At 55.7% G+C, this 13,886-nt stretch overlaps 2 protein-coding genes across 2 annotated transcripts; one reads left to right on the forward strand and one right to left on the reverse strand.

Moving 5' to 3' along the window:
* Nucleotides 1–3,388: 3,388 nt before the first annotated feature.
* LOC148052681 (uncharacterized) lies at nucleotides 3,389–4,864 on the reverse strand. Its single transcript, XM_087778632.1, has 2 exons — nucleotides 4,813–4,864; nucleotides 3,389–3,969 (listed from the first exon to the last, which is right to left on the reverse strand). Exons 1-2 carry the CDS (start codon nucleotides 4,862–4,864, stop codon nucleotides 3,389–3,391), a joined length of 633 nt encoding a protein of 210 aa, XP_087634758.1.
* Nucleotides 4,865–9,755: 4,891 nt separating this feature from the next.
* On the forward strand, nucleotides 9,756–10,539 carry LOC104011774 (feather keratin Cos2-3). Its single transcript, XM_087778679.1, has 2 exons — nucleotides 9,756–9,824; nucleotides 10,213–10,539. Exons 1-2 carry the CDS (start codon nucleotides 9,756–9,758, stop codon nucleotides 10,537–10,539), a joined length of 396 nt encoding a protein of 131 aa, XP_087634805.1.
* The last annotated feature ends 3,347 nt before the right edge of the window (nucleotides 10,540–13,886 follow it).

Below are 13,886 nucleotides of genomic sequence, written 5' to 3' on the forward strand. Positions count from 1 at the left end.
CTTGGCTTGTTTAGGGTGCAGACACCAAGTCAGCTTTCTTGGACTCTTTTCATCATCAAAAACCCTGGATATAGATGCAGCCATGAAAGTCACGGTGGCACGTGCTTCAGAGCAGCAGAGGCTGAGGAGGCAGAGGCCCAGCCTCACCACAGCCCCCAGGTGCCACCGCTGGGCAGGCTGAGCTCAGAGCTACAGGCAAGCAGTGGCAGGGAGGGAACCGCTCCGCACAGCACCCCCACCTTTCTGCGCAGTGCTGCAAGCTGTGGGCACCAGTGTGGGCTCAGTGCACAGAAATAGGCAGCGCTGTCCTGGAGCTCGGCATCCCGCACTTGCAGAAGCACCTGGGAGGTCTCCACAGACAGCACGGAGGAGAACCTCCCTGAATCCACCCGAGGGTTCCGTTTGTCCACCCGCAGCAGCATCTGAGGGGAGTGGGTCTGGCGCTGCTGGTACCAGAGGATGTAGGGATTGCTATAGCTGGTGGTGAAATTGCAGTGCAGAGTTGCCTTGTGTCCCACCTGGATGGTCATTGCTGGTGGGAACTGGAGCACAGAGTCCTTTTGGCCATGACCTGTAAAGCCAGAAAGAGCTTTCAGCTTTGCTTGCCTGTCTACCTGTCCGTCTACCACTTCATCAGCTTTTCCTAGCCTCTGCCAGGCTGAGCTCTTTGTCCCTGCACATTTCTTGCTGCAGCTTCTTGCCACTCCTCACCCCCCCCATCATCCTGCTTTGCAGCCATTCCCACTGCTCTTTCAGTCCACTGATTCTCTCCCTATCTGCCTCTGAGCTGTGTTAACTGCTCGTCTCTCCTTCAGCAGCAGCAGATGGGAGCTGTTCCTCTCCCTCCTCTCACCGTATCTTCTTGCTCTAACAGTTCCTCCATATGGCACACCGCATCCTCTGCCCTTGCCCTGCCCTTGTACGGCATTTCAGCTCTTCTTGCACCCAGTTAGCCTTCTCTGTTTGTCCCCCAAGGTTTACGACCATCCCTACAGAGATTGGCAGCATTGTATCCAATACATCTAAGAGAGACGCTCCTCCTATATGCTGCATCGCTCCATTCCCTGCATCTTTCCCTCTTTCAGGTTTCACCTCTATTAGCAGGACATGCAGGAATGCTCAGGACCTGCAAATTGAAGGTGAGATCTTATTCCTCCTCTGATGCCCATTACTCCTGACATCTCCCAGATTATAACCCGTACCCGCCCGCAGCCCCTGCTCTCCCTACAGAAACACTCCCAGATCCCCCAGGGAGTCAGCACTCACGTCTGCCCGCTTCCCCACCACCAGCTGCGCAAACTCTTGCCTCATTCTCCCCAGCCTGAAAGTCGCATCTCACCAAAGTCTGCCAGTGCCACCAGAGCTGCCAGGAAAATCAGGACCATGTCACGCTGTTCCTTCATGGGGTGCCCAGGGACCTGCCAGCAGGAGGGACCTGATGCTTGTAAATTCACCTCTTCTTCTGCCTCTGCCAGATCAAAGAGGCCTCCAAAGCACAGCCCAGAGGGTGGAGCAAACCCCTCTCCCTGCTGCTCCAAGGACTGCAAACCTGCCAGCACTTCCCTTGCAATACAACTCCAGCTGCCACAACGGTCCCCAGCTGGGGCAGGGAAGAGGCCTGAGCCTTTCCTCTCTGCCTCTGAAGCCTGTGAACATGGACTTTCACAGCTGTCTCAGCTCCTACAGCCTCCCTGGGGCCACGCTGGGCCCAGGACCTCATGCCCAGAGGCCTCCTTCCAGCTCTCGCTCACCTCAGACCTTCAGCCCCGCAGGCCAACTTAGCACATCTCTTGGTGCCTCACTCCTGAGCTCTGACCTTGACTCGCACCTCTGCCTTGCAGCAAGTGCCCAGCTCAAGCTTCTCTCCTGTCTCCTGCACTTCACTCCAACACCAAAGGCTCTCAGGCTGAGGTTAAGGGCAATCCTCTGCAACAAGCTCCATGTCCCGAACACTACCCGCTGTGGGATACACTTGAAGGTGCCTGTGACAATCAGTATCTCCTCCTCACGGTGGTGCCGAGGCAGAACTGCTGGCTCTGCAGGATGCCTGTCCAACACCAGCAGGAGCGCCTTGGAAGTGGGCTGTGGAGCTGGAGGGTTCAGTTTGTAATTGTGTATCTGAGCCTGCTTACAAAGTTCCCAGTGAAAAGGGGCTTTAGAGTGTAACTATAAAGGTTGTAACTCTTATACAAAAGTCTTGAAGTAAGGAGTCTTGCAATCTCTCAGCAAAGGACAGTTCCTGATAAGAACAGAAACTTGTCCTAAAAACCAGCTGAAACCGACCCTGCAGTTTGGACAAGAGTCAAGGAGCAGCTGAGTCTGCACAAGAACAAGGGGTTACTAGCGGTGACGAAGAAGAGTCATCAGCCTTCATCCCCACGACCCCCTGCGACCACCACCAGAAGGCACCGCGCAAGCGCAGTTGTGAGGGGTTTATGGAAATGACCTCTTGGGGCTAATTTTAATACGAAGCGGGACAGGTCATGCATATGTATAGACGTATTGGGAAACCTTATGTATATGTAACACTTTATTGTATAAATCCAAGATAAGCCACCGCGTGTGCGCGCACGACTTTGGCGGGATGACCCCCCGTGCTGCCCAGCGCTGAATAAACATACCTACTTTACAACCTAACGGGTTGTGGAGTCTGTTTCCGCACGTCACCAGCAAGAAACCACTTCTGGTGGTGGTTTCAAAGCAAGGGCTTGGATTAGTGCTGAATGGGTTGGGTGTTTGTGTCCTGCCAGGGCCTGGCTATGTGCGTGGGGTGAAAGAGATGCCCAGCCGCTGCTGGTGGAGCAGCAGCAGTGGCTGGTCCCTGCGGCAGGACCGAGGGCTGCCCGGCTTCCCGGGGGCAAGAGGAGCTCTGCTGCCCGCCTCCCTGTGCAGAGCAGAAAGGCGCTGCTCCTCTCCGGGAGCCAGAGGGGCCGGCGGCTGCACTCGCTCCTGCCCGGGCACCGCCGGACACCGCCACCGCTCCACTCGCGATTCCTGCCCGCCACTGCCTCCGCCAGTGTGGCAGGGGATTTCTGTCTGCGTGCCGCTGGGAGTGCGGGCATTTCCTAATTGCCCCATTCCTAATTGTCTACTTCAAAAGCCCAGAGAGCCTGTTAGCGGTAATAGCAGCCTTGGGTGGAGATCGTGGTGCAGGTCCTTGGGAAGGGCAAAACCACTGGGCATCTGTCTCCTCTGAGACGCCTTTCTGAGACACTGCTGGCAGGCCTTTCCAGCCAGGCCAGAGGATGCCACGTTACCCAGAAGGCTCGGAGCCCTTTGTGGGGAAGCAAGAGAGCCCTGCGGGAAACCCCCTACTCCCCTCCCTGCCTGGCACAGACCGTCTGGGTCTGCGTTGGCAGCGCTGCCCGAGGGGGGCTCTTTGGTGCCTTCAGGAGCACGGATCCGCAGCAGCCCTCAAGGAGAAGAGGTGCTGAGCCCCGGCACTGGCTCCAAGGAGGACCTGGCGGTGGCGGTGGCGGTCGGGCGGGGGAAGCGTCCCGGGGCCCGGGGCCGGGCGGGGCCGGGCGGGGCCGGGCGGGGCGAGGCGGGGCCGGCGGGCGGAGCGGCAGCGCCCCCTGGCGGGCCCGGCCGGGGCTGTCCCCCCGCCCCCGCCGGGCCCGCCCGGCCCCGCCCGCGCCGGTTCGTGCCCGGCCGCAGCCCCGGCTCCTCTCCCCGTGCCTCCCACGGCGCAGTAATACACCGCCGCGTCCCCGCGCCGGGGCCGGGCGAGCCTCAGGGCGCTGGACCGGCGGTCTGCCGACACCCACAGCCGCCCCGGCGGGTTCTCCACTGCTTTCTCTCCAGTGACACCTGTTACAATGTGATGCGGTGCCTGGTCTGGAAGCTGACGGTACCAGTGGATGGAGTCGGTGTTTTTTATGTTGGGGTGTGAGCAGTTGATGCTGATGGCGGTGTCCTCGGAGGTCTCTGCCGACGGCTCCTGCTGCACCTGGGCTCTGCCCGCAGCCACTGCCGAGAAAGGAGAAGGAAAGGCCAAAGATCACCAAAGGTTACCCAGCTCAGATTTTCCCCAAGAAATGGTTAGGAAGAGTGGCAGTGAGAGAGCGCTGGACTGGAACGGCTGGGGAGATGTGCCCGTGACCAGGGATGGAGAATGATCGTGGTGTGAGTGTGAGGAGTGAAGGGAGAAGGTTGTGGAGAATGTTAAACTGATGCATGCAGAAATGGGATGAAAGTGATATTCACGGACGGATGGATGAAGAGGGGACGAGGAAACAGGAGAATGCATGTGTGACAGTGAATTATGGAGAGCTGAATTCGGGAAAAGAATAAATGCTGAATGCGCAGGGGGATGAGTGGATGTGTGGAATAATGGAGAGGTGCAGGAAGGCGAACTTGTGCCTACAGGTATGAAGGAAGCAGAGGGAGAGATGAGAGAGGGATCTCAGGGAGCAGGAAGATGGGGTAGAATTGGTAGGGGCCTGGAGGGACGGGTAAAAAGAGGGGTGGACAGGCGAAGGAAGAGAGGAAGATTAGGCAGGGAGAGTGGGTGTTACAGTGAAAGAGGGCTGAAATCAGGGCAATAACAACTGCAGAATGCACAGAAAAGAGTGGGTGCATGGAAAAGCAGGGCTACGTGCAAGCACACTGGTAATGGTAGAGACTATGGGAACGAAGGAGACTAGCTGGAGTGGACACAAGAGAGCTGGGAAAGGGGAATGAGAGATGGCAGAGAGGCAGGGAGAGGGAAAGACACGTTGAAGAAGGAGAGGGACGAGTTGGCGCTGGGCTCCCTGGGGAACAGCCCGGGCCCAGCCCCGCCCCCCCCCCAGCCCTGCCAGCCCCGCGCACCCAGCAGCACCGCGGCCAGCCCCGCCAGCCCTGCGCCCCGCCACCGCCGCATCCCGCCGCTGCGCCGCCCGCGCCTCGCTGCCCCCCGCCAGCCCCGGCTCTCGGGGAACAGCCCGGGCGCCTCCTCTCCTCCGCCTCCTCCCCTCCCCTGCCCTCCCCTGCCCTCCCCTGCCCTCCCCTCCCCTCCCCTCCCCTCCCCTCCCCTCCCCTCTCCTCTCCTCTCCTCCGCCTCCTCCCCTCCCCTCCCCTCCCCTCCCCTCCCCTCCCCTCCCCTCCCCTCCCCTCCCCTCCCCTCCCCTCCCCTCTCCTCTCCTCTCCGCCGCCGCCAGCTCCGTCCTGGGGCTGAGCCCTGCGCCGCCGCCGCTCGGGGGCTCGCCCGGCCTCTGACGGCGCAGGGGCTCTGCACGCCCACCGCTTTGCCTCCTGCCAAATGCACTCTCCCCGGCCTCCAGCAAGGACGCCCCAGCCACAAGAAGCCTGCCCAGCGCCACCTGCAGCCTGGGGCAGCCCCAGGGCCGTGGCCCAGCACATGGAGCAGCTTCCCAGAGCTGTCTCCGAGCTGCGGGGCTGGAAAGAGCAGCCACTGCTTTCCTGCGGATGGCAATGAGCAGCTTGAGAGCCTCCCTTCAGCTGCCTCTCTGCAGTCCCAGCACGATGCTGAAAAGTTGTGTTGTGGCAGAGGGGGTGTGAGGACAAATGTGCCCATGGGCGTGCGGGGGTCAGGGAGGGCAGTGGTGAGGGGGAAATCACAGAGTCAGAATGCAGATGAGAAAGGACCTCCAGAGGTCATCTATATCAGCCCCCACTCAGAACGGTTCCCATTAGATCAGGCCACTCCAGGATGGAGATTGCAGGAACTCCCAGGGGAATCCATTCCAGTTCCCATTATTTCTTTTGGCCTGTTGCTTAACTACAACTCCCCATGTTCCAGCCGCTGTTCATTGCCACTACTCCTGTCGCAGAGCACTCCCACAGTCTAGTCCATCTTCTCTCTTTCCTTTGAACAAGTAGTTCCTGGACCTGCTGGGAACAATGTGCCCAACAGAGATCAGCGTACCGCCTGTTCCCTGTGGTCGAGAGTCATCCCCAAACTTGCAGGAAGTGCCAACCTTCCCACTGGTCCTGGCGTTCATGAAAACGTTCAAGAGTATTTTTCCTACTGCTGATCCCCGAGCCCACTCTTGGCTGCCAGCTGGGCTTTGCACCCCTGCTCACAACTCTTTGAGCCTGGCAGTCCAGCCACGTTTCCACTGACCTTAGCATCCTCTTCCTGAACCCGTTTGTCACCAGTTGCATCATAGAGGAAGTAGGGGAGAGGATGCCACTGCAGGTGTGGCCCACCAGTGCTGAATAAAGGGGAGCAGTCACCCTGCTTGACCTCTTGGCAATACTTCTAAGTCTAAGGGAGCCGAGGATGCCATTGGACTTCTTTGACACAAGGGTATGTTGCTGTCTCATGGCCAACTTGGTGTCCACCAGAACCCCTACGTTGGTTTCTGCGAAGATCTTTTCTAGCTGGGTGACCCCAAGCTGCCCTGGCGCATGCCGTTGATCTTCCCCAGGAGCAGGAATTTCCACTTCCCCTTCTTGAACTTCATGAGGTTCCTATCAGCCCATTTCTCCAGCTTGGCGAGGTCCCTCTGGACGGTGGCCTGACCCGCTGGTGTATCAGCCACTCCTCCCGGTTTGGTCTTGTCTACAAATCTGCTGAGGGTGCACTTGGTCCCATCGTCCGGATCATTAATGAAGGTGTTAAACAGGACCCAGTATTGATCTATGGAGTACACCACTAGTCACTGGCCTCCAGTTAGGCTTTACGCTGCTGATCACCACCCTCTGGGCCTGGCCTTTCAGACAGTTTTCAAGCCCTCACTCTCTGCTCATCCAGCCCTTCCATCCACAGCTTCTCTATGAGAATCCTATGGATGAGAGCATCAAAGGCCTTACTGAAGCTGAGCTAGACAAGATCCACTGCTCTCCCCTCATCTCCCAAGCCATCATTTCAGCATAGAAGCTTATTGAGTTGATCAGGCGTGACTTCCCCTTGGGGAAACCATCCTGACTACTCCTCTTGACTTCCTCATCCTTAACATGCCTGCATTAGGCAGGCTTTCCAGGATTAGCTGCTCCATCGCCTTCCCAAGGTGAGGCTGAAAAGCCCCTAGTTCCCTGGGTTCTCCTTCTTGCCCTTCTTGAAAACAGGAGGGACGTTTGCTTTCCTCCAGTGCTCAGGCACCTCTCCCAATCACCAGGAGCAGCTGAAGAGAATCAGGAGTGACCTGGCAATGACATGAGCCAGCTCCCTCAACACTTGTGGGTGCATCCCATCAGGGCCCACAGACTTCTGTATGTGCAGTTTGCTTCAGCATTCCCACACCTCATCTCCTTCCACCAAAGGTAGGTCTCCCTTGCTCCAGAGTTTCCCTCTGCTCTGCACTTGCGATTCCTGAAGGCCAGTCTTGCTAGTAAGGACTGAGGCAAAGATGGCCTTCAGCACCTCAACTTGTTCTGTATCCTGTGTCACCAAGGCCCCCATCTCATTCAGCAGTGCTCCTCCATTTTCCCTATGCTTCCTTTTGTCACCTGTGTCCTTAGAGAAGCCCTTCCTATTGCCTTTGACATCCCTCACGAGACTTACTTCCAGCTGGGCTTTATCTTTCCTGACCTCATTGGACATTGGCTCTGTATTCCTCCCAGGTTGCTTGTCCTTGCTTCCACCTTCTGTATGCTTCCTTTTTGTGTTTGAGTTTGACCAGGAGCTCCTTCTTCATTCACGCAGGCCTCCCGGCATGCTTTCCGGACTTCCTCCTCGTTGGGACGGGCTGCTCTTGAGCTTGGAGGAGGAGATCCTTGAATATGAATCAGCTGTCTTGGGCCCCTCTTCCCTCTAGGGCCTTATCCCAGGGGACTCTTCCAACTAGATCTTTGAAGAAGCCAAAGCGTGCCTTCCTGAAGGCCAGGGTTGTGAGCTTGCTATTCACCCTCCTCACTGCCCTCAGGATCCTCAACTCCACCATCTCATGGTCATAGCAGCCAAGGCTGCTTTTGCTCTTCACATCCCCAATGAGCCCTTCCTTCTTGGTGTGCATGAGGTCCAGCAGAGCACCTGTCCTCACTGCCTCCATGTTCCTTGTATTCAGTACCTATTTGGTCCAAGGTCTCAGTCCCTGCCTGACACAGCACCAGGCCAATGAGTACATTTGGCATTGGCTTGGACACGAGGTGGGTGTGCGTCCCACCCCAGACACCACCAACACTGCGCTGGAAACAGATCCACTCAGGAACGGCCAGCACATGGTCGGCAGGAGTCCTCAGCATTTCTCCTTGCCCATAAAGCAAACGCCAGCTTTTTGTACTCTCTAACACTGGGGAGAGCAGCTGTGTCCTGGCCTGGAGAGGCCAGGAGCGGGGACCGCCAGCCAAACTGAGGCATTCCCAATGTAGTTACACTGGATTAAAGTAAGGATCCAAACTGGAGTGAAACCATCCTTGTTGTGGCCTGAAATCAGCAGTAAAACAGTGTGAGCCTTGCAGAGGCAGCAAAAGGAGGGCTGAAGGCACAGAAGGTTGCATTTCAGTGCCTGCGCTGTGGGCAGTTCTCTGCCGGGTTTGTTCTGCTGCTGTTCAGCTGCACTCAGGCTCCTTCTGGCCCTGGCTGCTTTGTGGAGCTCATGGACAGAGCAGTGGAGAGTGACCCTGCCGTGAGCAGCGCATTCCCTTGCGATGAGGGACACACAATCATGCACATGCTCACGCGCACCATCCTGGAATCATGCAAATCTCTGCACCCAGAAACACTTGCAGAAATGCAGCATGCAGACAAGTGCAGGCTAGCAAACACAAGCATGAACAGGACCGACTCTGCACTCAACTGGGGACACCCTGGGGATAGCCCCGGCAGGGATCCTGGGGAGCATTCAAGGGAAGGAGGAGCCCCTAAATGTGCTAATGGTGGTGTTTGGGTAGCCAGGGAGACTGCCCAGAGGGGAGTTGTATTGGGAGCTTTGAAGAAAACCTTGTGTTCAAGGAGTCAGTGATCCTGGGCAAGCCATATCTGCTGTCTGGGGCCTCGCGCTAAAGGCTTGAGAGGCCCCTACCTTAGCACGAGTAGCTGCTGCAAGGGAACCTGCTGGAGTGCCCTGTGCCAGCCTGTGCTGCACGTGGGTGTACGTTACAGCAGAAATAACCTTCCAGTGTTTCAGGTGATGTATTATTTCTTTTTTTTTCTTTTTTTTGGCAACACAAAAGAAAAGGCAGCATGGCATGGGAGGGAAGCAGAAGCTCTCCCTGGACAGGATCTGCGCAGTGCATCTTGGGAAAATCTGCCTGGGTCCATGTGATGCTGCACAAATGCAGGCTTCCCAGCACCAGAAGGGATGTAAGGTTTACTTGCTATCTCTGTTCCTCTTTTGATTCTACCTTACTAAACCAGCCATTTTATTATGTGGTTTGCTGTCAAGTCTTTCTTTCTGAGATCTGAAAAGGACCCTGCACCACATCTTCCTCCAGGCCCCCTCCCTGGTGTAGAACAGGAGCAGGCAAAACCAGCCAGCAGAATTTTTCTGGGAGCAGTGTTAGGTGGGATACGGTCAAGCCCAGGCGCTGGGCCAATTCTCGGCAACAGGGCCACCAAGAGCCCCAAAGGAGTGACCCAGGCTGACATCATTTGCCTTTACTGGACTCCTCCAGCAGGTGAGCTGAGTCCTCTGCCCACGCTGATGTGTTTTGCTCTGGAAATGCTTGGGCCGCTCATCCTGTCACGCAAAAGGTGCCTTCCCTGGGGAATGTGCCTGGCGTAAAGCAGGAAACGAAAAGACAGCAATTCAGGAAGCTGAAACACAGCCCATCGCATTAGCTGGGATGCTGTGCATTCAAGATGAGCTTGTCAGAAAATAATGACCGCTGCAAGGGCTGCCTCTGGCAGCCTGGGGCAGTAAAGGTCCATGATAAAAGGCAGCCCAGCTCCTCGCTCTCTCCTCCACTTCTCTTGCCTTCTTCTCCTTGGGAGTCAGGTGAGTCTGAAGACCCTTCTCCTTCTCTGCTTTCCCTAAAAGGAGGTCTCACCTTAATGGACCTCTCAGCTGACACCAGCTTTGTTCTATGCCAGATGGTGGGGCTCTGTCATGAGAGAGGGAAGTGGGGAGAAGGTTAGACATGGAGGGAAGCTGGGACTGTACAGAGATGGCTTCTGGAGGGAGAGGCTAGGCAGCCCCTGAGTGGCTGTCATGACATCTGGTGGCTGTTTTTGGGCCCTGGCAGGATGAGGCCAAGAAGCCCTCATCCATCTCTGCACAGCCTTCACCTCCTGGCCCTGCTTGTTCTTTCGCTCCCTCATGGTGTAGTGACAAGCTGCTCCTCACACATCCCCATGTTTTGCTTCCTCTCTGCCCTCTCTCCCAGGTGCACCTCGGACCCCAAGACATGTCATGCTACGACCAGTGCCTGCCATGCCGGCCCTGTGGACCAACCCCGCTGGCCAACAGCTGCAATGAGCCCTGTGTCAGGCAGTGCCAGAACTCCACCGTCGTCATCGAGCCTCCTGCTGTGGTGGTGACCCTGCCCGGACCCATCCTCAGCTCCTTCCCGCAGAACAATGTTGTGGGATCCTCCACCTCCGCTGCTGCTGGCAGCATCCTCAGCTCTCAGGGAGTGCCCATCACCTCTGGGTGCTGTGACCTCTCCTGCATTACCAGTCACTACTGTGGCAGCAGATGCCCCCCCTGCTAAAAGTGCTTGCAACGGCCTCAGATAAGGACCCGCAAAAGCTCAGAGCATGATGCTGGACAGACGATCAAAGTTTGCGCCGTTGTTTGAAGAGCAGCTGACCATCTCTGGCTTGCCGTGCAAGGGCAGACTGGAAGGGACCAGCCTGGGTTCTCGGAAAACATGGCCAATGTCTACCTTTCCTCTCTTCCTCTCACCCTTTTGCTCACTTACCTTTGTTGTCTTGTGCTCCCCTCAAAGCCTTCTGCGAGGACACCAGAAACCAGCCTTGAATGACCTGCTTGCCTGTCTGCCTTTGCCAGGCACGTCAACAGATGCCCTGTAGGAACTCTGCCAAAGGAAAAGGGCAACAGATTCTTGGCTTCTCCTGCTCCTCCCCACACTGGTGGCCTCCACTTGCAGTGACCTCGTTTCCCTCTTTACACTCATTAAAGAATTGCTGCCACCCCGTCTTTGTCCCGTGGATTGTCTTTCCATCTGCATACTGACTGCTGAGGGAGAAAGCCATTGCTTTGGGGGAAATTAGGAGGGGACACAGGGGGACCCTTCCTCACTCCTAGAGGCATTGGAGGGTGGGACACACTGCAGCGAGTCCTCTGAAAGAGGCGCTGCCTCTTGAAGCTGAGGAAGACATCCCTCCTTACTCCAGAGCCAACGGCCATCAATCCTTGCCTTGCTGCCTGCCTCTCTGCTCAGAAATACCCGCTTGGCCCTGCAGCATGTCATGTGAACAGGAATCCTGACAACTGCTGTCCTCCAGAGAGGAGCCGTGGGCATGTGTGAGTCATAGAATCATAGAATCGTCAAGGTTGGAAAAGACTCTTAAAATCATTGAGTCAAACCGTTAACCTGTCACTGCCAAGGCCATCTTTACCATGTCTTTGAGCACTGTATCCATCCGTTCTTTAAATACCTCCAGGGATGGAGACTCTACCACTTCCCTGGGCAGCCTGTTCCAATGCTTGACCACCCTTTTGGTGAAGAAGTTTTTCCTAATGTTTAACCTAAACCTCCCCTGGCGCAGCTTGAGGCCGTTTCCTCTCGTCCTATCACTTGTTACTAGGGAGAAGAGACCAACCCCCATCTCGCTACAACCTCCTTTCAGGTAGTTCTAGAGAGCAATAAGGTCACCCCTCAGCCTCCTCTTCTCCAGACTAAACAATCCCAGCTCCCTTAGCCGCTCCTTATAAGACTTGTGCTCCAGACCCTTCACCAACTTAGTTGCCCTCCTCTGGACATGCTTCAGCACCTCAATGTCCTTCTAGTAGTGAGGGGCCCAAAACTGAACCCAGTACTCGAGGTGAGGCCTCACCAGTGCCGAGTACGGGGGCACTATCACCTCCCTGGTCCTGCTGGCCACACTATTCTTGATACAGGCCAGGATGCCATTGGCCCCCTTGGCCACCTGAGCACACTGCTGGCTCATGTTCAGGCGGCTGTCAACCAACACCCCCAGGTCCTTTTCTGCCAGGCAGCTCTCCAGCCACTCCTCCCCCAGCCTGTAGCGTTGCATGGGGTTGTTGTGACCCAAGTGCAGGACCCGGCACTTAGACTTGTTGAATCTCATGCAGTTGGCCCCGGCCCATCGATCCAGCCTGTCCAGGTCCCTTTGTAGGTCTTTCCTAACCTCCAGCAGATCAACACTTCCACCCCACTTGGTGTCATCTGCAAACTTACTGAGGGTGCGCTTGATCCCCTCATCCAGGTAATCAATGAAGATATTGAACAGGACCGGCCCCAACACTGAGCCCTGAGGAATGCCACTCGTGACCGGCCGAGTCCCTGGAGTCCCCAGGCAGGTCAGCAGTCCCACAAGCTCTTGGGGAAGAGTGCTCCTCTTGCTCTTGGGTGGAGCTGTGCTGGGCACGGAGGCTCGGAAGACTACGTTGCCAAAGGCTGGCAGGAATTAGGAATGGGTAAATAGCTTTAGGGATGGCCCACAGGCCCTACTGCACCTGCCCCTTCCCTCCATCAGCCGCTTTAGGGGCCATGGGGTGTAGACCTTGGTACAGGCAGCAGGGCCAGCTTCCCCGTGCAGCCCTCTCACCCTTCAGCACAGCATCTGGCATGGCCCACCTCTTGCCTACATGTGTGGAGCTGAGGGGCTCACAAGTCAGGAGTGGAATCAGCTACAGCAGGCCACACACTGGACTCCCCTGTCCCTGTGAACCCAGCACCCCCTTGGGGGAAGGCAGGCCCCGATGCATATTGTGAGTGTGTGTGTGAATCGATTCAAATCTTGTAGTAAATCCTATTTAATCACTTTGGAAATGCGAAGATAACCAATGATTAATTGGTGCTAAAGTCCTGTGATTCTCTCTTTAACTGTGAATAACCCTTAAACTGCTGCTAGGCAGATGTGATCCTTAGACATTACCCGTTGATAAAGTCTAAGGCGAAGTATGGGTCCAGCCCCACCTAGGCTGCTCTCTGAGGGGGTCCATTCTGAACCTTGGGACTCCACGGGAGGGCCTCCTTTACCCCCTTGTCTTTTCAGTCTCTGTATACATCATTCTAATTCTCTTCTGCCTCGATTGTTTTTCCTTATATACATTCCATTCATTGAATAAGTAATAGAGTGAACCTTGCCATTGAACTTTGTTGAATGACACTTTTAGAAATTTCTATTAAAATCGCTTTTTGCAAATATCCGGGACAGTAATTCTTTAAGCGACCTAACCACTCATCCGTGACAGCAGGTCAGAACTACACAGAGATTTTTGACTCCTGGGGTTATCTTCCCAATGGTGCTCTCTTTCCTGAAAGCACCATAGCCTGTTTAAAACACAATGCTACGGATATTGCTTTCCAGAGGAAACAACTGCAGCATCTCCCCCCCTCCATGGCCTATGGACACCACATCACCGTAACAAGGGATTACCTTCTGAACAGATTTCAAAACTCTGTTCTAACAATCGAGGACAGAATGGTCAGATGCTGATGCGTTTGGTCAAATATGAAGATGGAGGTTTCCCCATGACCACAGCTACGCAAAATATGTTTCCAAAGACCCAGACCAGCACCGCTTTTAGCGCTTTTCAGAAATGTGTTCTGTAAGGAAAACTTACAACCCAAGGGCAAGGCTGAGTGTGTGCTCTTGAAGCTCAGCCCAGCCCAGCCTGCCCCAACATGTTGTTGACATGGACCCTACAGAGAGTAAAGTCTCAAGATTTGAGGAATCTAACCACCCCATGGCGGGGGGTGAGGGTGGACTAGATGACCTTTTAAAGGTCCGTTCCAACCTAAACCGTCATATGATTCCATAATTCAATGAATATTTTTGTTTCAATAGTAAACATTTCAGGGTGCGCCAGCGGGTTTTGGGGATCTTCCTCTTATTAGGTGGTGTG

The sequence above is a fragment of the Nipponia nippon genome, unplaced genomic scaffold, assembly GCF_047370975.1.
Source record: "Nipponia nippon isolate SJK-2023a ecotype South Korea unplaced genomic scaffold, ASM4737097v1 scaffold_45, whole genome shotgun sequence".
NCBI classification, from domain to species: domain Eukaryota; kingdom Metazoa; phylum Chordata; class Aves; order Pelecaniformes; family Threskiornithidae; genus Nipponia; species Nipponia nippon.

Bases quoted from the DNA above. Each gene is read 5' to 3' on its own strand.
- LOC148052681 (XM_087778632.1), bottom strand. From the start codon at position 4,864: ATGCGGCGGTGGCGGGGCGCAGGGCTGGCGGGGCTGGCCGCGGTGCTG. The intron at 3,970-4,812 runs GTGCGCGGGGCT...CTTTCTCGGCAG, and splicing joins GCTGGCCGCGGTGCTGCTGG to TGGCTGCGGGCAGAGCCCAG.
- LOC104011774 (XM_087778679.1), top strand. From the start codon at position 9,756: ATGATAAAAGGCAGCCCAGCTCCTCGCTCTCTCCTCCACTTCTCTTGC. The intron at 9,825-10,212 runs GTGAGTCTGAAG...CCTCTCTCCCAG, and splicing joins TTCTTCTCCTTGGGAGTCAG to GTGCACCTCGGACCCCAAGA.